The sequence below is a fragment of the Lacerta agilis genome, chromosome 2 (genome assembly GCF_009819535.1).
Source record: "Lacerta agilis isolate rLacAgi1 chromosome 2, rLacAgi1.pri, whole genome shotgun sequence".
In the NCBI taxonomy this organism is placed as follows: Eukaryota; Metazoa; Chordata; class Lepidosauria; order Squamata; family Lacertidae; genus Lacerta; species Lacerta agilis.
The window spans coordinates 66,138,913-66,166,887 of NC_046313.1; the positions used below are offsets into that span (position 1 = coordinate 66,138,913).

The 27,975-nt window shown below is 44.2% G+C and overlaps 1 protein-coding gene across 2 annotated transcripts; it reads right to left on the reverse strand.

Moving 5' to 3' along the window:
- Positions 1-9,589: 9,589 nt before the first annotated feature.
- On the reverse strand, positions 9,590-27,445 carry GFRA3 (GDNF family receptor alpha 3). 2 transcript variants are annotated; one of them, XM_033140513.1, is made up of 8 exons: positions 27,179-27,445; positions 20,526-20,810; positions 19,222-19,314; positions 18,077-18,404; positions 16,948-17,057; positions 16,142-16,276; positions 13,269-13,408; positions 9,590-12,805 (listed from the first exon to the last, which is right to left on the reverse strand). In XM_033140513.1, the coding sequence occupies exons 1-8, from the start codon at positions 27,219-27,221 to the stop codon at positions 12,665-12,667; spliced, it is 1,275 nt and encodes a 424-aa protein (XP_032996404.1). In that variant the 5' UTR covers positions 27,222-27,445; the 3' UTR covers positions 9,590-12,664. The 2 variants fall into 2 exon arrangements, with proteins under 2 accessions (XP_032996404.1, XP_032996403.1); XM_033140512.1 differs by lacking the exon at positions 27,179-27,445 and adding an exon at positions 22,271-22,421.
- Positions 27,446-27,975: the final 530 nt, after the last annotated feature.

The following is a 27,975-nucleotide window of genomic DNA, read 5'->3' on the forward strand; positions in this document are numbered from 1 at the left end:
CAACCATCTCATCCTCTGTCGTCCCCTTCTCCTTGTGCCCTCCATCTTTTCCAACATCAGGGTCTTTTCCAGGGAGTCTTCTCTTCTCATGAAGTGACCAAAGTATTGGAGCCTCAGCTTCAGGATCTTTCCTTCCAGTGAGCACTCAGGGCTGATGTCCTTCAGAATGCATAGGTTTGATCTTTTTGCAGTCCATGGGACTCTCTAGAGTCTCCTCCAGCACCATAATTCAAAAGCATCAATTCTTCAGCGATCAGCCTTCTTTATGGTCCAGCTCTCACTTCCATACATCACTACTGGGAAAACCATAACTTTAACTATACGGACCTTTGTCGGCAAGGTGATGTCTCTGCTTTTTAAGATGCTGTCGAGGTTTGTCATTGCTTTTCTCCCAAGAGGCAGGCGTCTTTTAATTTTGTGACTGCTGTCACCATCTGCAGTGATCATGGAGCCCAAGAAAGTAAAATCTCTCACTGCCTCTATTTCTTCCCCTTCTATTTGTCAGGAGGTGACGGGACCAGTGGCGCTCTCCTCTATCACCCTCATTAAAAGGTTCTTTAATTATTCCTCACTTTCTGCCATCAAGGTTGTGTCATCAGTATATCTGAGATTGTTGATATTTCTTCCGGCAATCTTAATTCCGGCTTGGGATTCATCCAGTCCAGCCTTTCATATGATGAATTCTGCATATAAGTTAAATAAGCAGGGAGAAAATATACAGCCTTGTCGTACTCCTTTCCCAATTTTGAACCAATCAGTTATTCCATATCCAGTTCTAACTGTAGCTTATTGTCCCACATAATGATTTCTCAGGAGACAGATGAGGTGATCAGGCACTCCCATTTTTAAAGAACTTGCCATAGTTTGCTGTGGTTGACACAGTCAAATGCTTTTGCATAGTCAATGAAGCAGAAGTAGATGTTTTTTGGAACTCTCTAGCTTTCTCCATAATCCAGCACATGTTTGCAATTTGGTCTCTGGTTCCTCTGCCCCTTCGAAATCCAGCTTGCACTTCTGGAAGTTCTCAGTCCACATACTGCTTAAGCCTGCCTTGAATAATTATAAGCATAACCTGGCTAGTGTGTGAAATGAGCGCAATTGTGTGGTAGTTGGAGCATCTTTGGCACTGCTCTTCTTTGGGACTGGGATGGGCAAATCTGTCAATTTTGGTTTCTCATTTTTCTTATCTTAAATTCACTTCACATTTCCACAACAATCTGCATTTTTTAGAGGCTTCAGAATTTTAGTGCAGATCTCTCCTAATATATTGCATTTTTGTACACCATTTGCACCCAATAGGCCCACTATTGCATAGCAATTTCCCTAATACAACACTTTTTTTGTATGTTACTTTTGCCAATATACGCATTTGTAGGCAGATTTCACCCCAGTATACCGGTATTCATTTCTTTTGCACATTTCTTGGCTGGAGAACTCCCTTGCAAAACTCAGAGATAAGCCGATTTTGAAGGATGGCTGTGTTTCAGTTCACATATTGTTTTGGAAAGAGTGGATTAGGTAGGTTTAGCTTTAAATGCAGACGTAACCAAAGTTCTCCCCCATCCCTAGCTACATATGCTGTAGAACAAAGTGAAATGATATCACCTCTAAGGTGATAGAATGGACTGCTGCTTTGCTTCTTGGACACTTTTTGAATGCTTCCTTCCATTAAAAAAAACAACAACCCTCCAGTAAACTAGGCTGGGCTAGAACTTTTCCCTCTGCTGTTTGGTTTTCCTTTTTCTAAATTGAGGCTGTGTTGGTCTCCTTACCTTCTGCCCTACCAATCCCAAAGGGTAAAAGTCTTACATATCCCACCCACTTTAAACTCGGGCCCCATCCACCACTGTCATGCAACCTTCAGAAGGTTGTTCATGAGAAAGTGCGCCCCCCCAATCCCTGTAGCAAACCCATCAAAGCCAATGGACTGACTCCTTTGCCTTTTTTTTATCCTGCAAATAGTTAAGCACAAATCTTTCTGGCACCATATTAGAGAGGAATAAAGACTTGTTGCCTGCAACAGAAGAGGAGTTATGCAAGATCTGGCAAGCCATGCTAATGAATAAATTGGACCATTATAAATGTGCCTGGGAAAATACAAAGCAAACTGCATTTGCCCTGTGTGATCAAGGGTGACCTTTTGCTGAATACTGGAACATTAATAGATGACGTTTGGCAAGAACTATTGTCTATAGCTTAATAGAGCAGTGTGTTAACTTATTTGTTAAGCTTTGTTTACATTACATGTTATCTGTAAATGGCATATATATGTGAAGGGCTTTTTGGGGCAATAATTTAATAAATGATTAATTAAAACAGAAGGTTTTGTGAATCTGCTTCGGGAAATGGAAGACCTGGCTAGTCTAACTTCTTCTTTTTCAGAGTGACCAAGCAGATGCCTTTGAGAAGCCCATAGGAGGGACATGAATGTCTCTCCTGTTGCTGTTTCGAGAGGTGTCCAGAGCACTGTCTAGCTCTTTTGTGTTGGATAAGTTTCAGTTAGTAAGGCTCAAGGATGTGGACAAGATGCTTGTACCTGGGCAACTACCTGCCCCTCTTGGCTGAGGCTGATAAAACGAAGAGTGAGGGGGTCAGGGAGGTGATTAATGCCTCATTGTGAGAGGGTGTGGTCCATGCCTGCTTGAAGGAGGCAGTGATAAAACCACTACTCAAGAAACCCTCCCTGGATGTGGAAAATCTAAGTAATTTCTGGCCATCTGTCAATACCCCCTTCTTGCGCAAGATCATGGACCAGATCCAGGTGCTTTTGGAGGAAACTGAGTTTGGAGCAGCTATTTTTATACATTTTGCCAATGTCCAGTTATTGTTTATTGGAAAGAAATTCTGGAGAAAACAAAGGATTTATCCAGAAGTGAACCATATTGCACTATTTGGAATTATTGTTTTGCTGCCCGTCATCTATAAGGTCTTTAAGCGGAGGCTTGACAGCCATCTGTCAGGAATGCTTTGATGGTGTTTCCTGCTTGGCAGGGGGTTGGACTGGATGGCCCTTGTGGTCTCTTCCAACTCTATGATTCTATGATTAGTGGAAAGTTGGAAATCAATGACAACAAAAAATTACCCTTGGAGTGTTATGAAAGGATATGGATGAAAGCTTTACTTAAGAAATTTAATTATTTTAAAATTGATAACCTAGGTAGATCATCAAATAAGGTTGAAGAACACTGAGTTTTCAAACCATTGGAACCCAGATTTTCAAGGTAATCTTTGTTACAGTGCAACATTTTGGTAACCATTGCTGCCCCTCAAAAAAGAAAGGCAAGGGGGATATTGAACCTGGCTCCCGCAGCACACTGTGTGGTATTTGCTGCACAATAGTAGCCACAGATAAGGCACAACTGCCAGACATCTCAGATGTTTGGCATCATACCATCAAAAAAAAGCTTTTCTCATCACTACTGTGATGTGATCCATTTGTCTTCTCCCTGCTCTGCCTCCTGCTATGTGGCGAACCCCATATAACACCACAATTCAAGGTTGAAATGCAGGGGGTGGGATTTACCAATGCAGACAAAACCGAAACGCCACTGCAAAACTAGAGCTTTGTACGGGAACACTGTGATAAAACAAATGGAAAGCAGCACCCAAAAAACTTGCTAACTTTTATTTTGTTTACAGATACCTAGTGATTTGTCAGACGAGCCCTTCATTATAATTTTATTTCCATGCCAGGGAATGCATGACGTGCTAGATTTCTGCATGCTATGTAGCTGCTATAAGTAAAGAACCAGCAAAGGGTAAAACCATCACGAATGATAGGGCAGGAGACCCAGCTCCCTCTGCACTGATCATCTGAGCCACGGCTGCACTTTCCTGGACTCTGTTTATATTGATGGGTTGTAGCCAACGCACAACGCCGCTGAAGGTTAACTTACTAATTAACTTTGATTCAGTTGCAAAATCAATATAACATCCTTTAGTTTATCCATCTCTGCGTGTGCTTCAAACTGAGTATCATTGGCTTTCCTGTTTCCTGCTCGCACACAGCCTCTGAACTTGACACTGTGTTTTTCTGTGGTGTGGAGTTTCTACTTTCCTAAAGACAGAAGCAATCGGTGCACCTTCCCACCCAAAGCCCCTTTTGCTAAGTCATAAATTCCTGCCAGCAGATGCTTACTATAAAAATTTAGAACCACATCTGACTTTTATTATATCACCTTTTACCAACGGTATGCTTTTAAAAAGCCACTTGGAAGAAGGCTGAAGCCAGGAATGATCTTGTTTAGACTGTGATGGATAACGTCATCTTGCGCCAATTATTTTGCCCATAGGTAAAGGCCTAGTTATCTTTATCATTTATCAGGTACACCATTTTAGTACAACTGTTTAAAAAGTAGGACAGAAACCCCTTTCCACCTTAATCAGACAATAACTCATTGACTCCAAGTGAGCCTTCATCTTCTAATTATTTAGTACACAATTTAATGTCATTAAACATCTTTTGAGTGGATGGAATTGCTCTAAAAGCCTTCACTCCAGAGTTCTAATATTAGGCTCTTGGCAACCATCCCTGTGTGTGAAAAGCAGCCAGTTTGTTTACCAGGAATTCAGACTTGCATTACAGGGCAAATTAGCAGCCAGCTATTAGTCTCTGATTCAAGCACTTAACAATTACTGATCATCTCCTCCCGGTCTGTGGATAATGGAAGAGACCAGCTGCAAATGGAAAAGATGAAGGACTGTTTGCTTGTGGGTACTGGAGAGAGAAAGCATGGCACAGAGTAACCTTCCTTGACCCTAAGGCCCAAACAGGAAAAGGCATTCTGGAGGACCATCTCCATTAGTGTCCCAACCAACCGGTCACTAAAACAGACTCTCCTTTACCAGTGTAAAAGTTCAACCACAGCACCTAAGAGGCAGGCCTGATTCATTGCTCGTGCTGTCAACTATGGGACTCCTTCCCTGAAAATAACTGCAAAGCAACAGTAAGCATATGTTACTCCATCTGCATCTCTGTAAAGTCCTTACAGAGTGTCATATCGTGTCGGTTTAATAAAGCTGCACAGAATAAATTACGGATGTGGAGATCATCTCCACATCTCTGAAAAAGTTATTAGTGGGATCGTCACCTCTGTCTCAGGAGTACCCAGTTAGGACAGACACACAGCTGGGGCCCAGGAGAGAGCCAAGGTTGCACCTGACAGCTCTCCATCCATATCTGCAAAAGCCTGCCTCAAACTCACTTGAAACAAATTATTGGGAAATAGTAGAAAACTACAGATTGGTGTCTGACTCAAAACAATAGGTTTAGTCCTTTATGAAAGCTACTGCCGATTGGGTGGGCGCTCTTAGGTTTAAATAATTGAGAACTTCCACATTCCATAATAGGACTGTTTTGGTGGGTCAGCAGATAACTCCTTAATTGCTTATGGATCAACAGTTCACCTACAGAGCCCAAAGGATCGTCTCTGGTAGTTTTTGCTGATAGTTATCAATAATGAATAATAAAGGGGCATTAAAAAAACAAACCAATTATGGAACAATCTGCTTGTAAGTAGCTTCCAGAAGAGATTTAGAAAAAATTAATCGGCCATCTGCCCTGCTACATAATGACCATTACCTGACCTATTTGAAAATAAAGCCAAAATATTTCTAGACCCTGATGACCATGTGACAAATCATGTAGCAAGATACCACCATGCACCACTCAGCATTAGGGATGTAAGGAGGCATAGGTTTCCTTTCTTCCTTGTATTCATCACACGCAGCAGTGTTTCCGTTCTGCTGCAGTTTGTCTTCTGTCGAAAACTGTTATACCTCTCACTGCAATGAAATCTTATAACTTACATAAGTTATGTTGCCATTACATTATTCCACCCCATTCACTTCAACACAAAGGAAATGCAATGCAGATAATCGTTTGCAGAGTGAAACCAGCAACAGCCAATGCCAATCTTATTCACTGGACATGAGGTGAATAAATGAACAATGGCAATTTCTGCTTCAATTTTTGTTGTTATAAGAATTCTCCTTACTCAGCATAAACTAGACGGGGAGCTGCTTCCAATCTGGGCTCATTAGTGAGTGCACTTGTATCATGACACATGTAATTGTGAACATGTTTATATTAGAATATAGCTAAGTCTGTGTCCGAGCCTGTATCTAATTGTATTTTAATAATTTGATGTATTTATATCCTGCCTTTTATAATAAAGTCTTCACAAGGTGTTATACAGTAGTTAACAAATTAAGCGAAGCATTAATTCTTATTAATAAGTTGAGCAATTAAGTATTGATTTCTAAAGCACTTCAAAGCAAGTATACTTTTTTAAAAGTACATTTAAAAGCATATTGGATCAATTGGATGCACAACCAAAAGTATTGTGTGACATAACAACAACAACAACAACAACAACAACCTGCCTATCTGACTGGGTTGCCCAGTTACTGGGTGGCTTCCAGCATACATAAAAACATAATAAAACTAATGTTTTAACATAAAAACTTCCCTATACAGGGTTGCATTCAGATGTCTTTAAAAAGCTTTATGGTTATTTGTCTCCTTGGCTTGGGAGTCGCATAACTCCACACCCTCCAACATTTCTCTGATGAAAATAGCGACGTCCTAAGGAAAAGTAGGATATTCTGATATCAAACAAGAAACTGGGACAGTTTCTGTAAATCCGTGACTGTCCCTAGAAAAAAGGGACACTAGGAGTGATTGGGGGCGGGGTTTAGTGAACTTTGGTTGCTCGCTGCCTTGTATTGTCATTAGATTATTAAGAATAATTTTAGAGAATCTAATTTCTTTCTTTAAAGCATTTGCATTCTGCATTGAAGCTTTTCAAGCAACCAAGGCAACTTATCAAGTAATAAAAACAAACTAACAATAAAAAAATCAATCACTGAAAAGAAAAAAGCACATAAGGGAAGCACAAAAGGGAGTAATAAGTGAGCAATAAGCACTCATCTGCTAAATGCATGGGCAAATAAGACAGTTTTAATCTGGCGCCTGAAGGATAAAGAACGTTGGTGCCAGGCAAACACCTAACTTCATCAGAAAGTGGGGACTCTGACCGCAGCCTTCTTGAGCCCCGCCCCCACCCCCACCCCGGTCCCCAGCTGTTCAGGGCTTTCCAAGTTATAAAACCAACCCTTTGAATCACACCTGGAAACAAGCTAAGAGCCAGTGAAGATATTTTAGCACCCATAAAATGGGTTCACTGTAGTAGATCCCTGTTAGCAACCCAGTCACTGGAATCTGAGCCTACCAAAGTTTCCAAATGTTCTTCAAAGAAAGTACATGTGCAAACACCACAGCAATAATTATTGCGTGTTACAAAAGTATGGAAAGTTGTGAGAAGGCTCTCTCTAAGATGAGGTGCAGCTGGTAAAGCAGTTGAAGAATGGCACTGTGTGCCACAGATGCCATTTGTCACACAAAGCCATTATCACTCGCTGTTGACTTAAATAGCATTCACCAAGCCCTACTCATCAGCACTACTTCCATCTTGTCTGGGTTTAGCTTGTTAGCAAACCTATTGTTTCAAGTGAAGGCATATGTTCAGGACATCCACTGCTACATCTAAATTGTAAGAAAAGCAGCGTTGGGTGTCACTGATATGCCGACACCTAGCTCCAAATTTCTCCTAGACATTTACTCCATAGCCACAGATGCCACTGCACAAAGCCAAAGTTCTCCACCACCACCACTTTATGAGACCTGCGTGTTATATAGGAGTGGAACAACAGAAGCACAGTATATCTAATTCCCAATCCAAATCGTCCCAAATACTAGGATGGTATTGAAAGTTCCTGAGAGGTTTAGAAGAATCAACATCACATTTTCTCCTGGTGTAGGTCATCTACCAGGGCAATCTGCTACCTCGTGTCACCCAGAAACATCTGGAACTTAACCACCAGCAGTGGTTAAGACTTTAGCAAGGGAGGAAGAGGTTAATTAGCAGATTCCCCTCTCCAGCCAATGCAATTTGTGTTTGAAAAAAACAACACAGAAAACCTGCATGTAAAGATGCATGTCAGGTGCAGTTTGGAATGAATGTTGAGTTCTATTTTCCACGAAGTGCTTAGCAAGTAAGTCACAATGAACTATCTGTAACCTGTTGGTGTTCACGCTGGGGACTAATACTCTGCAGACCGTTTGCTACCTAAACAGTTCCACTGGACTGCAGTGTGTGGATGCAGTGGTGGTGGTGAGACTTCTTTCTTTGCAACTATCACCACCAAGTATGATCTAAGATCTAGCCTGTGTTTGATCACATTTAGAACGTGCCTTTCTCCACTTACATTCTACTAATTATCCCTGCTGCTATTACTCCAAGTTCCCTGGGGTACCAGAAAGCCATTCAAGAGTGTGTACTTAGAAGAGATCACATCCATTATCTGGTTTATGTCATTTTTTCCACAGATCAACCAGGGCTTCAACAGGAACACATGCCGAATCAACTATAAACTCTCCCAAGGCTATGGTGAAACAATCAACCTAACCTTTCCCCATCTCCAGAGGAATAGCGAACCTATGGAGTAGTATCTGCTTAACAAAGTTGGCACACTGATGAACCTATTTCTTCACCAAGTTCTTAGACTGGTCTTTGTTGGCAAGTGTGATGGAAGCTTTATAGATACAGGTTATCGCCTAAATCCCACATCACAAGAAATAGTATTTTCATAGCATGGCCTTGAGCAGGTGATTGCCTGGTCCCTCTCCTGCACCATCAGGGCAGTTTCTGCACATGCTGTAGAAGAAGAAGAGTTTGGATTTGATATCCCGCTTTATCACTACCCTAAGGAGTCTCAAAGCGGCTCACAATCTCCTTTCCCTTCCTCCCCCACAACAAACACTCTGTGAGGTGAGTGGGGCTGAGAGACTTCAAAGAAGTGTGACTAGCCCAAGGTCACCCAGCAGCTACATGTGGAGGAGCAGAGACCCGAACCTGGTTCACCAGATTACGAGACTACCGCTCTTAATCACTACACCACTCTGGCTCTGTAGAGGGAAGTAAGGGGCAGATGGGGCTCATCAACCTGAGAAGGTAGCCAATCTAGAAGGAAAACTCTTATCCTAAACCTTTGCTGCCTTGCAGAAGAAAAGGCTAAGGCGTAAACCCTACACAAATCTGGAGTGGAGTCCCTAAAACGGTGGGATGGCATCTTGCATGCCTCCTTCTGGCAACTCCTGCAGCCAAGCTGGTGCCGAACATATTGCTCTGCTTTTCTTTGGATTACACCTGTGAAGCCAAGAGGGGGTTGTTGTCTGGGCAGCCCAGGACCTCCATACACACTACCACGGCTTGCACCCTGGGGAGGTTACTGGTGCTGCTAGCACAGCGGTTTGACTTCACCCCGGAGGCACACTCCATTGTCTCTCGAGGCAGATGAATGCCAACACATAGAAAAGCTGAGGCTTGAGGATCAATGCTTCCTGTGTCGAGTTATATAAACACAATTGAATTCTAACACCATAGGTTGCCAGGAGAGACTAGACATATATCTCTGGTTTGGTTCCATTTTCAAACCTGTTGTGTGAGAGCTACCTGCACTGTGCCGCCACTAGGTAGAACTGACATTTGTGCATTTTTTTGCTGAACATAAAGGAAAGGAACTCCCAGAGTTATAAGATAAACTTTATTTTGGATATTATAGTCTGAACCACATTTGTAAGATATTGCAATGTACATTACAGCAGCTCTCAATGCTCCTGCTTCCTCTGTTTGCCAAGAGACCTAAATTGTATATTGAAGACGGATAACATTTTAGAGATTTCTATTGCCCTGGAGCTTTAATAAAGGCATGAGAGTTGCTGGTGTATTCAATAGAGACAAATTACCATTGTTACTATGTTAAGTAGCAGGAAATAACCTCACAACATTGAAAAGTCAACAGAGACTCAATACTGTGTCACTTCAGCCAGATACTGGAAATGAAATTTCAGTGGAATGTACTAGAAATAAAAGCAGTTGGGGCATGATCCAGTCCACTGCAGATCCAGCAAGCAGTTTTGCCCATTCCCTCACTTACCCATGTAGGAAGAGCGAGGGACCACACTTCTCTACTGCCATACAGCCTCCCTCCTTCCACAGAGCAAGTACTGTAGTTTATCTTCTGGAGCACAAGTAATTTATAGCGAAGTGACGGGGGGAGTGGGGCTGAGAGTTTGGGGGGACAGGTACATGGACCTAAGAAGGCACCCACTTACTCTAACCAGGGGAGAGCAAGAAAACAAAGCTCAAGCAAGGGTTGCCAGCATGCCTTTAAGTACCTCCTATGGTTTCCATGGAAGGTCTCAGTAAATAACCCCCTTAAAAATCCAATACACAATAGATATTTTGCTCAATTGCTGCTTGCACTGAGCCCCCCCCCCCCCAAGCTAACAACATGCCCACATTTCCATGGATGCCAGGACTGGACACCCTCCCTTACATTCTGTACAGAGAGAAGGTGCAAAGAGCTTCTCTCTTTGAATACATAAGAGGCTGAGGTTTCTTTCCCCATTGATGGCAGGGCTGTGTGCACTGATGTGGGACATGCCTACACCATTTTGTGGCCCTGTCTCTTTTTCTGTTCTTTTAGATGTGGCAGCCATTATATTTTCTGCCATGCCCCAAGGTAGCCATTTTGTATAATTTAAACACCTCCGGAGCAGTCATTTTAGGACTGGTGCTCACAGCAGTTTTTCAAAATTTCACAAGTGTGCCCTGACCTAAAAAGGTTGGTGACCCCTGCCCTGTTCTACTGGCACCAATCCCACTGCACATGGGTACTATACCTATGGAGGACTGGGTTGTGCGCTTGAAATCTTACAATAGGTATGCTTCTTAGCTGGATAAAATTGCTGAACTTTATTTTTGTAACTTGCTATGTTGTATAAGTAAGCCTGATTTGGCAACTGAACTAGAATGGAGAACAGTGTTGTGAAATACAAACTGGCTTATGAGAAAGCACTTACAAATGAAGTTTAAGACTTCCCATGATTCTCCACTCAGGACTTGCTTACCCTAAGGAATGCTGTAAAAACATTTGCACTGTTGCGAAAGCTTTCAGCTTATATGGATACTAAGCCTGTTCCAAGGTCTGGATTCCCACAACACTTCAGGTGCCTGGATCCAATACATATTCTGTGCCAGTATTACACTGCCAAACCCAATATTTATTTGAGGGTTTTTTTCCTTGTTTTTTTTTTAAACCCAATAAGCTTTTATTGTAACCCTTTCACATTCCTTGCCTTGTTTTTCAGAAGACATGCTTTCAAAATTATTTGTACAGCTACAACCAGCTACAAACATTTTAAAAAGGCTACAAAAGCAAATCCTTTTTTTGCCTTCAGTAAAGAGCTGGAATAATAATAAACACCATTACTACTGCAGAATGGATCGGCAGGCCTTTCCAAATCATACCTCAATGTTTGAGACAAAGTCTACCAGTAAACGTACATAGAAACAGAGCCTATGCTGGTGGGCAGTACAGGGACTCCTTCACTGGGCACAAACAAGAAGGAACTCATACCTGGATGAGAAAAACATGAAACATGCTAAAATTCACAAAGGCATTGTCATCACTGGTTGATGTGGTAGAACATTCACAGAAAGATGGATTGTGCCTTTGTTCTCCAGCCACCCCCACATAAATGGCAGGAAACTTTGACAACCACAACATTGTCTATTTTTCTTGGGGAGTAGGAGAGAAACAAGATGCAATACTGACTGCATCTTTCACAGCCACCAAACAGCTACACAGGGAGGTTGTTGCAGTTAGCTTGCTACCTCTTCCAAAAAATTAAGGCCACCAACAAGGCAGTGGTGACACATATGGGGGGGGGGTTGAATTGTTAATGTGTGCCTAGAAATGGACAACATACCACTGCAGCACAAAAGAACAGCAGTCTACACCACACAAATCTTTACATCTGGAATTATTACATTATGGATAAATGTCTGGTGCCACAGAATGTACAGGAACACATGTGGAGGGATGCTTGGTAGCCACACATTGGGGGGGGGGAATCTTTGCTCTGCAGCTCAGGGCAGACATTTCATTCCTCTGAGGAAACTCTGGTGGGTAAAATCTTAGTAAGCCTGCATGCAAATTCCTATGAAAGCCTAGAAGGCTCATATAATACCAGACAGGAAAGTTGTATGTTACTGAGATGAATACAGAAGCCCAGCCTAGCTCTGAGGTGTTAAATGTCTCATGAGTCACAACAAAGGGGCAGAAAGGGTTAAGTGCAGAGGATACAATTTAGCATCACTGTCAAGTTTTGTTTCATATGTCTAAAGAAATGGACATGCGTACACACATGGCCCTGAACACCACCAAAGAGTAGAGGATCCAGATCTGGGGGCAACTCTGAAGCCAGAAATAGCATTTCATTTGCTAGTCTAGAGGCAATGGGCACCTTCCTCTTAAAATAAAAATAAAAATTGGAAGGCAATAAGTCCCTAGAATCTCCAAGCTGCCTGCTTTCTTTTCCTTGCGGGCACTGGAAAGAGAACCAGCACCCCTGCCCCTTTCACAGGCAGGCCAACATTGCATAGAACAGCGAGTGAAACTGGCAGAGTTCTAGGCAGAAGGGGGTGAGCACTGGGAAGAGGCTTGCGGTGGTCAGTGCTTCCTCTTTGGCATGAAACAATGTCCAGTTTCCCTTCTCATGGAATTACAAGTCAGGAGCGATGCCAGATGTATGATGTTATGGTGGACCAAGTAACAGAAGGAGCAGCGTGAAGGTCAAAGTGAGTGAAGAAAGATGAGCGCCAGAATATACAGAATTAGGAAATGATCTTCCGTCTTGCATGAGGACCTCTGGCTGCATCTTACTTTTCTCAGCTTCCTAGAAAGGCAGAGAGAGAGAGAGCGAGCTCATGACTGGATACATCTGCTGTCTGTCACAACATCTCATCTGAATCCCTCCTTTCCCCACCAGCACCATTTCCGCTTGTACGGTGTCCCCTGCTCTACTTGGAAGACCTGAGGAGATCCCTGGGGACAAAGGTGTCAGCTTCTTTGCTCAACTCTCTCTCTCACAATAAAACACACTTAACTAAAGCAACCTTGTTATGCCAACCACTTGCTTTATAGGCGCATGACATACCTGATTCCACTTACGCTACAGATCAGGAATGGGAAACCTGTGGTCCTCCAGTTGTTGCTGGACTGCAGCTGCATTGTCCTTCACTACTGGATTGATGGGAGCTTGGAGACCAGCAACATCCGTGGGGCCACAGGTTCCCTATATCCCTGCTACAGATTCAGAAGAGGCTGGCTTTGCGTCAAACAGGAGGAACGGTTCGTACCCAACGCATTTCTGAAGTGAAAACTGTGCCATCTGTGCTGGTGGCATCTCCCTGGAAATTTAGGGAAGGTGTGAACTGCAGCTGCTCTTGAACCTCCATATTCCTCTGGTTTAAGATCATCTGAGACTGGATTGCACTTCCTGTAAAGCAGAGAACATGCAGGAGATTGTGTGAGGACTTGAATGCATGTATACAGTCAGGTTACACATTCTGGGTCTTTGAGCACCAGGTGTATCTAACAGGATAAATTATTGTAAGACACCCATGCATTCGTGCCTGGAAATGGCCTGAGAGGGAGCCAGCAGACCTTTTCTGCTCAGCTTGGCTATGCATGCATCTACTGTGGGGGAACAGAACATCAGACCCAGGGGCCAAATGTGGCCCTCCAGGGGCCCTTCCAAACCACATGAATCACCCTAAGCCATGCCCCCTTCCCAGGCCACACTCTCAACAGCCCTGCTCTGTGCTCTCGAGTGCTTTTCTCTGACTCAAATATGTCCTTGAACTGCACCATCGCCTCTTGCTTGTGTGAATGACAGAGAGAAGTGTTTGTGTAGTTGTGTATGGAATTCTCTGACTTTTTGCATGGCTCGAATACAGCCTGCTGAACCAAGTTAGGAGCCACATTTATTAATCCACTCATTTTTGCCTCTGGCCCCACCCACTTATTGGCATGTGTGCCTCCCCCCCTCTGAAAGTTGCCTACAAGGGAATATGGTTCTTGAGCAGGAAAATATTGCACACTCCTTGTGTACAGTTTGATTGATTTTTGTGAATCAATTTTTATTTTTATGCAATTTTTGATTGCCGAAGCATTTTGGCAATTAACCCACTGCAAGTCTGCTCCGGAATTTGCCACTGTGCTTTAGGCGTCATGATTTAGGTAGGCTGCTGTTTCCATGCTGTAGGGGAGCATACAGGGAACACAGACCAGCCAATGTCTGCAGGGGCATGGCTTATCTCCCTTCCAAAGGGGAGAAGCATGTTTGGTCAAATAAGTGCCCAAATCTTAAACGGGGGGTGGTGGTGGTGATGATTCCCCCCCCCCCATAATTATAATCAAACAGATAAAAAGTAGAGGAATTAAATGTTTAACAAGCAAGTTTTGGTTCTGTTTTATGTCCTTTGTGAACTTTTATAGTCATAAAATATTAAAATCTTAGCAAGACAAAACATTTTAAGAGATGTGTTGACAACAGTAGACAGAGAGGAGGACTTGGCAAAGTTAGGGCCAATACCTGATTTTATGCTCAAACACCAGGATCAATGAGCTGATGTAAAGTCCACTAGACTAGTTAGAACAAATGAATTTGTGAATGCCGGAGTGATTAATTAACAGGGGTGGGGAGCCTCTGGTCTTCCAGATGCTGTTGGATTCCAACACTTATGAGCCCAGGGTGAACAATGTGGAATAAAACAAAACGGGAGTATGAGGGAAGTCCAGGGGAGGAGGGTGGAAATATGAAAAATTGTTAAAGATATATTGTTAAAAGAAGTATACATGGAAAAATCAATAAATTTTTTTAAAAAACCCCTTATGAGCCCCAGTCAACATGATCAATAGTCAGGAGTTACAGGAGCTATAGCCCAGAAACAACTTAGAGGGCTTCAAGTTTCCCATTCCTTGCTTAACGAGCAACAAGAACCCTAGAAGTACTAAGGGGTCAGAATAAAGGACCTTTGTTTCCAAAAGAGGCCGACTAGATGCCTCTGGTAAATTTGGATGCAGGCATGAAGCCAGTAGCTAGATGGGAAGTGGTTAACTATTGCTAGACTCCAACTCCCATCAGACCTAGCCAATTTGCCCTTAGGGATGATGGGAACGACATCTGGAAGGTCAAAGGTTTCCCACCCCAGAGCAAGATGCAAAGGTGTAGGAAGCCATTCGGGCACCCGGAGCGGCAAACATGACATGCACCAGGGGGGCGGGGGCATTGCTACTTAGAACGCATGCGCAGCGTCGCTACGTACAACACATGCGTCGTTCGTAGCACCGCCGTGCATGTGCGCTAAATAGCGGGTTGCTGCTGCTGCAGCACCGTATGGACGGTGCCAGGATCCTCTGCTCATGGCCGCAGCCACAAACTGAGGATGCTCTACCTGCGGCTACAGCTGCAAGCAGAGGATCCCAGCACTGTCTGTACGGTGCTGGAGCACCACCGCCACCAAACTGCATGCCTTGTCACCTCTGGAGATGTGGCACCGGGAGTGCTCTGCCCCCCCCCGTCCCCCCCGTTGCTACGCCCCTGGCAAGATGCCTCTATTTGTAGCCAACTTCTGACATACAACTTCTAATATTATGGATGTATCTAATCAATGAATAAGTTGACCTATCTTTCTCTTAGGAATTTCTCTGATCCTTTATAAAACGCATTATCTTGAGCGCCTTCAATGAAAAGGCGGGTTTAAATTTAATATATGCATAAAATCCAGTGGCAGTGAATTCTCTGGATAGACAAGTACTTTGGTTTTGCCTGTCCTGAATCTGCTGTCAAATTAATTTAATCAGGTAAAAGTTGAACTAGTATTATTATGAAAAGGGGATAACAATTAATAGGGCTAGATCATGGGTCAGAAACCTTTTTCAGCCGTGGGCCAGTCCACAGTCCTCAGACCATGTGGTGGGCCGGACTATTTTTTTGGGGGGGGGGTGAACAAATTCTTATGCCCCACAAATAACCCAGAGATGCATTTTAAATAAAAGCACACATTCTACTCATGTAAAAACACGCTGATTCCCGGACCGTCCGCGGGCCGGATTGAGAAGGCGAGTGGGCCACATCCGGCCCATGAGCCTTAGGTTGCCTACCCCTGGGCTAGATGGACTAAGTGTCTGGCAGGGTAAGTGTCTGGCATATGTTTGGATGACTTACTGAGGCATCTGTTGCTGGCAAAGGAGCTGAGAACTTGCTCACAATCCTCCTTCTGATTGCCACTGTCCTTGCAGGAGCACCACAGTGTGACGTCAGTACTGGAATTGCTGGCATAATTGGGGGTCATAGGTGTACCTATTTCAAGACCAAAAAGACAAGAGTCAGAATTTGCCCATAAGGAATACCAATGAGTCAAAAGATATAGACCCACCAGTCTAGGCATGCTTTCCATAAGCCCATAACCTTCTATCTCAATCTGCTCAATTCAACATCCTGCCAATCTCAACCTCCTTCTAATGATTTCTGATGTGAAGTCGCTCTGTGCTCCAGATTGGCAGAAGGGCAAGGTATACAAATATATCCAGTTTTAAAAATTGTAATTAACTAAAGCAGAGTCACACTGTTGCCGTGGTCAGCCAAATGCAGGGCATGAAGGGGATAGTGATCCTGTTTCTGGCATCAGCACCTCAAAATCAGAGGTGTACCACTTCTAGACATGGATACCCCATTTTGTTACCATGGCTAATAACCACCTAACATAAGAAACTGATGGTTAACGTTCCTCCTCCAACTTCAGAGTGAACGTGGAAGTGGAATAGTATTCAGCTATAAGGGGAAGGAAGATGGACCAAGCCTTCAGAAGAGGGAGTTTCCTACAGCTCAGAGAAGCTTACGCTCCTTTCTCACTCTATGTTCCATAGACCGGGAAGGCAGGACCTTACATGGCACCCCCCCCCCCCCAGGTAAAGGGTAAAGGCATAACCCTCATGAAGCTCCCAGTGAATTCCTCTGGGCCCAGCACATACCAACCATCCCCATGTAAGCCTCCAGGCATGCAGCATGGTTGTGCGGAGAGCAGCCATCTGAAGATGTGCCTGAAGGCTTGCATTGCTCTTGGAAGTCTGCCAGCCGGGATCTGGTGGAAGATAACAACTATCAGAATGAGGGCTTTCTTTACCACCACAGAGATTGCTTTATTCATTTCTCCTGCAGTTTATAGACCAAAGCCACTTTTTATACAAAGCTAAGCAACGTCATTGATCTTCATTTTAAAAGTAATAGCTACATTAGGAATGGGCAACTGATGGCTCATGGCTTACGTGGCCCCTGAAGCAGTGTTTTCATTCTGGCAACTGGCGGTTTAACCAAAAATACTTTATAGAACAGACATGTTAGTGTTACATCTCTCACATGTTTAATGCAATATACAAATGTACAAGGGGAGCCGGTGCCGCTGTGGTCTAAACTACTGAGCCTCTTGAGTTTGCTGATCGGAAAGTCATTGGTTTGAATCCACGCAACGGGTGAGCTCCTGTTGCTCTGTCCCAACTTCTGCCAACCTAGCAATTTGAAAGCCCACCGCTGTAAGCAGATAAATAGGTACTGCTGTGGCGGGAAGGTAAACAGTTTAGTCATGCTGGCCACATGACCTGGAAAGCTGTCTGTGGACAAACACCGGCTCCCTTGGCCTGAAGCGAGATGAGCGCCGCACCCAATAGTTGCCTTTGACTGAACTTAACTGTCCAGGGGTCCTTTACCTTTCATAAACACACATATTGAGTATATGCTCTCCTTAAGAGCAAAGTCCTTCTTACTAGATGGTCTCCAATTTTATTATGAAACTGACCACCTCTGCCTCACAGACATCTGTCTGGAGAATAAAGTGGCTCTCATGTATGTAGAAATTGTCCATCCCTGATTTAGGTGATGCTTCTCCTGAACTGCTGTTTCAAAAACATACAGACTGCATTTTAAAATTAAAATGTGTGTAGACTGGGACTATCTAAATTGTTAGACATTATGGAAACATATCATTTTATTTCCTTCTTTTACTATATCAATTGTACAATCCGCATTAGGATCCAGTTACTTGTGCCTCACACAACTAATAGATTACTATGGCAGCCGCCCTAACGCCCTTGGTGCCAGACCTACTTGCAGATATTGTCCTTCAGGCAGGAGTCCAACAGGACGAGGCAGTTTGGCTTGCTGCTGCTGCTGCTCTGGAAAGAGCACTCCGGGACAATGGTATTCCAGCGCCGCTCACCACAGACCTCGTCTTGACAAGGGCAGAAGAGGAGGCTCTTGGTGAAATCCGCACTGATCCTCTCAAAGAAGTGTCTCAGATGTCGGTGGCATTTGCGCCGATCACAGGTGGTCACTGTGCTGCAGGTCTGGGCATAGAGTGAGCGCAGACGCATGCACTTGTGGTTCAAGTGGCAAACGTTTGTGGCATGCAGGCAGGGATTTGTCCTATCCATAGCTATATGGGAGTCACAAAAAGACAAGAATATATAGTGGGTTCCACAGATTATTTCCATGAAGGTGTAGATTAATCAGGAAGAAAAGGCAGTCAAAGCGATTTCCAACATCACTTTGCAATTTAGAAATTGATTCATTTACACCTGCTTCCTTTTCCTTCATAGTTTGCCCTGTGTGAAGCTTTAGATTGTAGACTCCTTGGAGTAGGCACCTGTTCTTCTGTACTGTGAAAAGCACCATGCACACTGGTGTTGCTATCCTGGGTATCCACCCAGGTACTCTGTGCAGCATCAGAGCAGACTTGAAGGTTGAGGGAAGCAATCACATAGAGAACCTCATTTGGGAAGATTTTATACTAGGCCAGAGTTTTGGTGGGTGGCACACTCCTATTCTCTGTGTACACACATCAAAAGGTGTGATACCATCTACCTTCCCAGTAAGTTTACTTTTGACTGCTACTGCTGGTACCTCTCAGAAGATTCTTCTCAGACTAAAACTTCTTTTCTGTGGAAAATTTACTTCACAGGGCTACTTTCTCTTTTTGAGAGTGTTATACTTTTTGCTTTCTGTTACGTTATAATAACAGTAATTTCTGCCTTTCAGATTTGAGTTTGTGTTTTATTTTTGGTCTACAGTTATCCATGCTGATATCCCTCACCTCTAGTCCATATGTTTACCCTGGCATCCTAGCATTAGTCTGCTTGAAGCTACCTTTAAATTGCTTATAAAACATTTCCTTTCTCCCTAAAAAAATCTCAGCTGTAGTGTGTAGGTCCTGAGGAAAAGAAAAGACAACCAAATATCAGTATAGGTTCTACCTGAAATCCTAGTTGACAGTTTGTTGTAATTGGTCTTTGAAGAGTCTTCATTGTCTGTATCTTCATAGGGTGACACCTCCAAATGAAAGTCATCTGTGCAAAATAAATTTATTTACTTAGGAGTCACACTATAACCATGTTCTGTGTGTAATGAATAAAACAGAAAATCACAAAATACAAACTCTAAAAAAACAGAAGCCAAGGCAGCAGAATGCAACTCTAAACATATCCATTTACATAAAAGCACAAGAGCAATACAAAGCTAAAACACGTCAATCTAGCACAGATTAAAATTCTTTCAGCGCTAAATTAAAAACAATGATACAACATTATAAAATAATTTCATAAAAAACTGGGTGAATTGAAAACTATTTTCCTGGTACCAACATTTATTAATGTAGGTGCAAGGAAAACTTTGTAAAACCAATAAAAATAATTGGCAAAAGAGGGAAAATGCCCCAAGGGAGAGCATGCCCTGTTTATGGGAAGTTTTTAATGTTTGAAGTTTTATTCTGTTTTTAATGTTCTGTTGAAAGCCGTCCAGACTGGCTGGGGAAACCCAGCCAGATGGGCAGGGTAGAAATAATAAATTGTTGTTGTTGTTGTTGTTGTTGTTGTTGTTGTTGTTGTTGTGCCATAATGGAGAGGCCACAACAGAAAAGGCCCTCCACCTTCAGCGTGAGAGAGCACTTGCTGGCAGCTGCATGTGAAAAAGAAGTCTATCTACATGTTCCCAGTTGGCTCCTTAATGTGGGAACTGGGGCACATAAAACTAAGCAGGAAATGCTTAAGATTTTAATTAACAGAAAGAGAAGAATCACACCTTAATATACTATTCAGTCTAAAAAAAAATTACGAGGGATCTTTTTTGATTTTGATGTCTATTTTAGAATATTGTCAATGTAAACATTTAAATATATATGTTTTTATTCTTTTTGTAAACCATCATGGAAAATAAAATTTCAAGGTAGCAAAAAATAAGCAATGGGTTTCTAATACCTTTCTATTCTTTGGGAGGAGTCATAGCAGAAGATCCCAAAATAACCCCCAGCATCTCTCGTTAAAAAGAATTTCAAGAAACAAGGCTAGATGTAGGAAAACAGAGACCCTGGGGAGATGCTTTCTAGTCAGCCAGACAATGCTAGTCTTGACTTGCTGCAAAGGTTTTTGTTTTGTTTTTGCAATCAGGTCCAAGGGCCTTCTCCCAGATATTCAGGTATTGCTCTGGAGTGGGGCTCACAATTCTTATCCTCCCGCCACCGGTGATAATACAAAATGAAGAGTGAGCAAAGCCTCTATCTCACCAAAAGAGAAATGAACTGTCCAGTAGATGCGCAGGCACAGCTGCTCCAGCTTTCGTGTGCGCCGGTGACACTTGCATTCCTGAAAATAACTGTTTCTTACAAATTTTTCTGCCGCCAAGCATCTGTTCCTGGCTTCTTGGTTGAGGGGGAGACCGCTCTTGGAAAAAGACTGGGAACAGTTTTGCAAGGTCTGATAAGTGGCACTGCAGGCAGGCTCAGCCAAGCAAAGGGTCTCTGCTGTTATACAGGTGTGCGGCTGATCAAGAGAGAGAACAAGGAGTCCTCCTGTTCAAGAAGAGAGAGAGAGAGAGAGAGTGTTAGCATTTCATAAATTCACACACTGCAGCCACTTTCTTATCCCTTCAAGGGCACAATCATAAGCTCCTGTTTTTGCTGAATTAAGCAATCTGGAATGTTTATACTGCCACAATCACTAATGTGGTTTCTCAAAATCATTTAATGTGGATTAGCACATATGTATGCTTTACCTATCCTGTTGTTCATATGATCAAGGTGTTGGGGGGGGGAGATGTGTGGGATTCAAGTAACATGTCCTACTGGAGGAAGCAAAGACAAGGACTCCAGCTAGTGCAACAGGACTTCCCTCACTGTTCCCCCCCCCCAAAAAAAGCCATTCAGTGAGTTCACTCAGAGCTGTAACTACGAGGAGGGGGGTAGTCTTTCTCTTGCCCTGGGTTAAGCCTCCAGAGGGCTACCACTGAGGCTCCCACTCAGTGTGTGTGTGTGTGTGTGTGTGTGTGAGAGAGAGAGAGAGAGAGAGAGAGAGAGAGAGATCGCCAAAGAAGAAGAAGAAGTGTGTATGCGTGCAAATGTGGGGGGCAGGTGAGTGCCAAACTGGGTCTTTGACCCGGGTGAAATAAAGCCTAGTTTCGTCCCTGGTTTGGGGGAAGTCCCAGAATAGTGTAAAGCAGGAAGAGAAAGGGTGTTGTTCCATATGGCAAGCTGAAAAGCTTGTTCTGACAAAACAAATGCCATAGTTCTATGCTGAATTCCTCCCATTGCTATAGTATGGTTTATATCTTGATATTCCAACGGATGTGTATGAGAGTTCTTTTTACAAATCTACATTTATCTACCTCTTGCTGTTGGTAATTGATAATTGGTAGCTAGCATGTAAAGATCACCACTCCTTGCATTAAATGCTTTTTAGAAGAAAGGATGCTCTCCACACTTTAATCCATTCTTCTGACATAAAATCAAGAGTTTCTAAAGCCTTTTTAAAAAAAGGAGCAGTGTCCAGTTGGGCAGGATTATACTTTGGTGTTGAATTTTGGTGGAAATCTACATTTTGGTGAAAAAGATGGGCCCAGTCTATGACAGCAGTGTCGTTTGAACCTCCAGTTCACTTCAGCAATTTGACACCTGCTCCAGACTCATGTCCTGGTACTTAAGTGACAGAAATGACAGCTACAGACAGACTTCCTGGTATCACATTTGGCATCTTACTATAACCACTAATAAATGGAATCATTTCAGGTCCAACCAGTTACTGCAGTGGTTTCTGTATTTGAATGCGAGCCAAATGGAGAACAGAGCAGACTGAACCATGCTTGAAGGGCAGATGTTCTTGTCCTTGAAAAATGACAGTTGCAGAAATGAAACGCTCCTTGAATTTCTATCACATACAACAGGGGTGGGGAACCTCAGGCCCAGGGTCCAAATGTGGCCCACTAGATCTACAGGTATCTGGTCCCTGGGGCAAGGTCCTTGGCCTTGCCCCTCACCAGCCTTGCTTGGTGCTCTCCTCAAGTACTTTTGTCTGGCTGCAATGTGCCCTTGGATTGTGATAAAGCTTCTTCCTTGCCTGGATGGAAAATGGAAAGATACGTGCGCATGAGGGCCTGTAGAAATCTCTGGCATTTGTGTGTCTAGGAATGGAGCTTACAGTAGAAAATTAAGAGCCCCATCCACTTTTGTCTCCGGCTTTTCCCACCCCTCTCAGGTGGCCTCCGTAAGGTCATGAGGGAATGTGGCCCTCAAACTGAAAAGGTTCTCCACCCCAACATAGAAATATAGCCCCATTCTAAAACACTCATATTCCTGCCCACCATCTCTCATTTCCCCCAGTGTGCTTTTGATTTACATTTAGTGTTTCTCTTCGCATATTGATTTTCAATTTTTATTATGGCTTGGTTAACATCTATTGAATCCCAAGCATTCTTACTACACATTTAACAGACTTTCTGAAATTCAGACAGATTACTTCCACAGCATACACTGGGCTTCCTACAAAGAAATGTTGGAATTGTGACTCTGTGAGGGGTAGATACGTTTCCAGGATTTATTTGAGAGCCATTGCTTTAGATGTATTTTAAATGTATGGCAGGGATTTGACTATATAACATCCCACAGAGATATGCAGGGGAAAGGGGGCAACTGTCTTACAAAGTATAGCAGCTGCAACCATCTTCCATTCCCCACCACCACCACACCTCATATGGCAGGAGGAACACAACCATTTGCAGGGATACCGCAACCATCTGTGTAGGGAAGGGAGGAACGGCCAAGCAACTGTCTAATCAGGGCAATCACAACCCACAATCCGAAGAGCAGCCAGGTGGATGGAAGTGTTATGCCAGTGATAGGCTTACCCCTGGGTGTGGGGGAGCACTACCAACCACCAACCTTGCCCTACCTAGGCAGGAAGTCTGTGCAATGCCCCCTAAACCTTGGGAATGGGAGCACAGCAAACAGGAGTATGGCCCACCTACAGAAACAGAAGCTGGCTGCAAATGAGATATGCACCAGGGAGGAGATGCAGAAGTAGAAGTAGAGGAAGGGAAGTAGGACCAGGATGGATGACAGGCTGCCTAGGGCAACAAGATAAATAACAAGCAACAAGGGGTCAGGCAACAGGTCCTCTGTGCTCAGTGTGCCCAACAAGGACTGCAAAGGAGCTTCCAACACCTGCTCCTGGTGCACAACCAATTTCAGCTGTAGCATTCTCTGAAGCTGAAGTGGGGCAGTTGTTCTGCTGCAGGGTTGGCTGCTCACCAGTCATCTGGTGCCCAAGGCCCACAGCAGCCCCAATGAACCTTTGCCGTCTAGCAATAAGTGTCATGTCTTGGATCTGACAATGCTCTGCCTAGATCCTCTGCTGCTGCCTGGAATTTCAGGGTGCCACTTGCAGAAACAAGGATGCAAGGAGGTAATGAGGGCCAGTACAGATCACCCTTTCTGGATCAATAAGCCCAAGGGAACAGCTCAAAGGCAGGTAAGCAGATGAACTAGGGGTTTAAACCACAAAAAAGAAACTGAGCAGTTTCTCTAGAGAAAATAATAAGCTTCACCATTTTTACATTGTGGTTAAAATGTTACATGCTGCTAACTACCATACTGTTTACCAATGCCCTGTGAGATGCAAAAGGGAGAAGGAAGGGATATAGGGTCATTAGCTATGATGTTCTACATAATTTCAAGAGAGAAGTGAATGCTGACAGATATAATGCCACCAAATGCTGTTTCAACACATACAGAAAAGTCAGTGATATAGCAGATGGGTAGGGCTAAACACCACATTTCACAACTAAATTACTCTTTATTACTCAATCAAGAATATTATCCATGCTGGCTATATAGTACCTTCAGGATCAGAGGCAATGTCCCTCTGAATACCACCTAAAGGAGAACATCATCAGGAGAGTGCTGTTGTGTTCATGTGCTACTAGCAGAGTTGCCAGAGACAGCTAGCTGGTAGATGTGGGAAATGAGATGCTAGACTAGATGGACTTCCAATCTGATCTATCAGGGCTCTTATTGTGTTTCTTACCACTTGTGATGGATACTGATTCAACATCTCTCAGTACTGGTGGTCACACATATCTCCCAAGTCATTAAAAGTAGCCAGTGGTACATCTATCTAAAATTAATATAATCGTCATTGTATTATGTTTCTAGATAAGTTTGTGAACCAATTCGGGGGGGGGATCCAAGGAAGGAAATTTGGTTTCCCTTCAAGTGAACTATGCATGTGATTCCATAAAGGCTGACCCTACTTCTGCTGACCAAGCAGTATAATTTCATTTATTTGTTAAATTTCTTTATTGCCCTTCATCTGAGGATCACAGGGTGGTTTGCAATATAAAACACAAAAATGCATAACATAGTAAAACAAAAATAATAAACACCCATAAACACACACAGTTTAAAAGGCCATAGGTTGTTTAATAAGCCAAAGGCCTGAGAGAAAATTAATGTTTTTGCCTGGTGTCTAAAGATATGCAAGAAAGCACCAGGTGAGCCTCCCTGGAGAGAGCATCTCACAAGCAGGGAGCCACCGCAGAAAGGGCTCACTGTATCCTTTGGAGCTTTCTGTTGAGTAAATGTGCATAGGATTGTAGCCTTAAAACTCTATATTGCCTCATCCCAAAGGTAAGGTTACAGGTAGGTAGCCGTGTTGGTCTGCCATAGTCAAAACAAAATAAAAAATAAAAAAATCCTTCCAGTAGCACCTTAGAGACCAACTAAGTTTGTTCTTGGTATGAGCTTTCATGTGCCACACAAACTAAAGATGAATATATGTTTCAAAAATTAAAAAAGTCTTCTTATTAGTTTAGTCTGTAATGAGTCACTTGTGAAATATATTAATGCAGGGTAGAAAGAAGAATAGTGTTTTCAAGTTTGACAAAGCATTTTGACTCACTCCCATGCAATCTGTGCATGTGTTAATGTTGTTAATGCAGGAAAGTGAGCAGATTAGAGCTATTCTAACCAAAGTATGTTTTATATTTTCAGATTACAGATACAGTAAACACAACAGCCCTTTCTGTGATATTTTCATTCATGATACAAAAGTACCCACCCCATTACCAGTTATTTCCCTAGTTTACAATGTCCTGTTCCAGGTGACGCAAGGACAGAGCAGCTGAGAGTTAACCATGGACAGTACTGGACTCAGTCTGGTATTAGTTTCATGTTCAAATGCAGGGGCAGCTCAAGAAGCAAGGTCAAAGGCAATCTGAAGTCAAAATGTGAGGCATGGGGGAGGTCTTGAATTGAACAGCTAGGTAGACAGGGGGTCATCAGGGCAATGGAACAAATTTATGGCTACAGCACTGTGCCATGAACTGAATGGTTTTTAGTCTGAGCACAGCAGCAGGGCATCTGGGTTGCCTGAGGATTTGGTCTACTCATGAATAGCTTTTTTTCACACAAGTATCACTTTACTCTGGTGTAGAGCTTGTTCCTCAGGCTTGCACTCCAGTGCCTAACTAAGCCTGCACCTTTAGGTGCCTGTGCTCCCTAGGACGCAGTGGCTGTCCCACATCCCGCGGGGTGCCTCGCTGCCCCATGGCATGGGCTGCTTTGGAGAGCTCTGGGTCATCCTCGGAAGAGGATTGCACCCGCAGCAGCATGACACATAATGCCATGTTAAAATTCACATTAGATGCAATGTGCATTTCATTTTAAAATGGTCCTCCTCATATTTCCTTCCTGCATTAGCAACCCAAGAAATATCCATGTTTGATTAGAGTCTTAGACCTTTCTATGTTGTATTAGACCAAGGATCTAATATACAAACAAATCTGTCAGGGAAGCTCACAGAGATAGCTGTCCCCTGATGTTGCCCCTGACAAGTGTGAAACGCAATTTAATAACCTAACCAATATAACCAATGTAGGATATGCAAATTAAATGCAGACCATATATATGCATATATTTTAAATATATATAAACGTCATGTGAAAAAACCTTCTGTTCATATTCCACAATCGGAACATACACAGATCTAATTTCGGGCCAATTCATAAAAACACGACCCCATCGAGCAAGCGAGTTCTACATTGCAAACGGCTCCTACAGCGCGCTGCGGAGCGGCTCTACTCTATGGCTGAGGAAAGGGTCACAGCCCTTGTCTGGCCGGCAAACAGCTTGGCAACCACTTGCCGAAAGTTTCTCCGACAGAGAAAGCAGCCTGGCACTCGAAATGAAAATCTGCGATCAAATCTTTCAGCTACCCCGTAAGCAACAGGCACTTTCTTCCCTCCGTTAGCAAGCGGCGGAATGGGGACTGCGCTGTTCCTCCGTAGCCTATTATATGGCCGTACATCCCTCTTTCCTTTCTCTCCCAGCACCCATCCATCAATAACGCCATCGGGGATCTGCCTGGCCTGAACACACCCAAAGTGATTAGCAAACAGGGTGGTCAGACAGTTCTCCCCGTCGCCGCCTGCAAATCCGAGGCGCCGAGCGCGCGCTGGATCCGAAACCTGGACGACTGTCCAGACACCGCCCCGCTGAGAGAGGGACACGCGCAGCTCGATCCTGAGCGGGCTTACATGGAAGCAAAGTCCGTTCAGGGGGCTCGCCTCCCAGCGAGACGTGCATAGGATTCCAGACCCACAGAGAAAAGATGGTCCTATTAGAGACAGCGGGCGCAAAACAAAAGCTAAAAGGCGCGGATGGACACACAACTTCTCCCTTGACCCGCCCCATAGCGCCCGATTCTCTATGCCCACAACCCCGCCCGGAGCCAGTCCCGCACGACGGCGAGGGGCGCCAAGCAAGCCCCCCATGAACTGAGATGGGGTCGGGCGGGGTTAGGGTAGAAAACATACAGCAGACCAACACCGCCTTTCCCCCGCACCGGACCCCTTTCTCAACGGCGTCCGCCCCCCACGACGCCCCATTACCGGTTCGGGAGAGCAGCAGCCCCAGCAGCAAAGGGAGGCCCATGGCGGAGGGAAGCGCAGCAGGCGCAGCACGGCCGGTCACTCCACTCCGAGCCGGTCTTGCGAGGGAAGGGCTCACATGCTCCGCTAGTTCAGCGGGGAATGGGCAGCCTCGCGTGGGCACCTGCCGACAGCCTGCCCTCGTCGTCCCGCCTTCGCGGGGACTCGCCTTCTCAGCTCGCGCTGGGCAGGTGCGCGCGCGGAGCTACAGCGGGAGGCGGGAACTCGCCGCCGGCGCGCGAGGGGAGGGGAGGGGCGCAGAGGTAGCGCCCTGGTGGAGCGCGGCGGGAATGTTCCGCCTCGCGCCAAGGCGCTTGCTCTCTCTGGGTGGGGTAGTGGTATCGATTGGGAGTCGGGGGACGGGGTCAGCCCCGTCGTGGCCTTGGGGTTTGGTTTTTGGCGCCGGGAGGACGCTTCCCCTCACACTAGGAGCGGTCCCTGACGCCTTTGAATTTTGTGAACTGTGGACTGGAACCTCGTCCGGAAAAGCAGAGAGGACGGGTCTTTTTCTTTTCTTTTTGCCAAGACCGAAAACACCGCCCGGGAAAACGGGCGTGTCTCCTTCGCTTTTGTCGTCGCTCAGGCGTTCTTCTGGAGCCCGCAACACCTCCTCGCGCCGTGTTGCTCTCGCGCTCGTGAGGGGTGCATACAAATAAACGAGCTCAAAACCAACACTGTTTTGAACTGTTTGCAAATATTGCTCATGCGGCACGCCATATTAAAACATAAAGAAAGCATATAAATTTCACCCAGTCTTC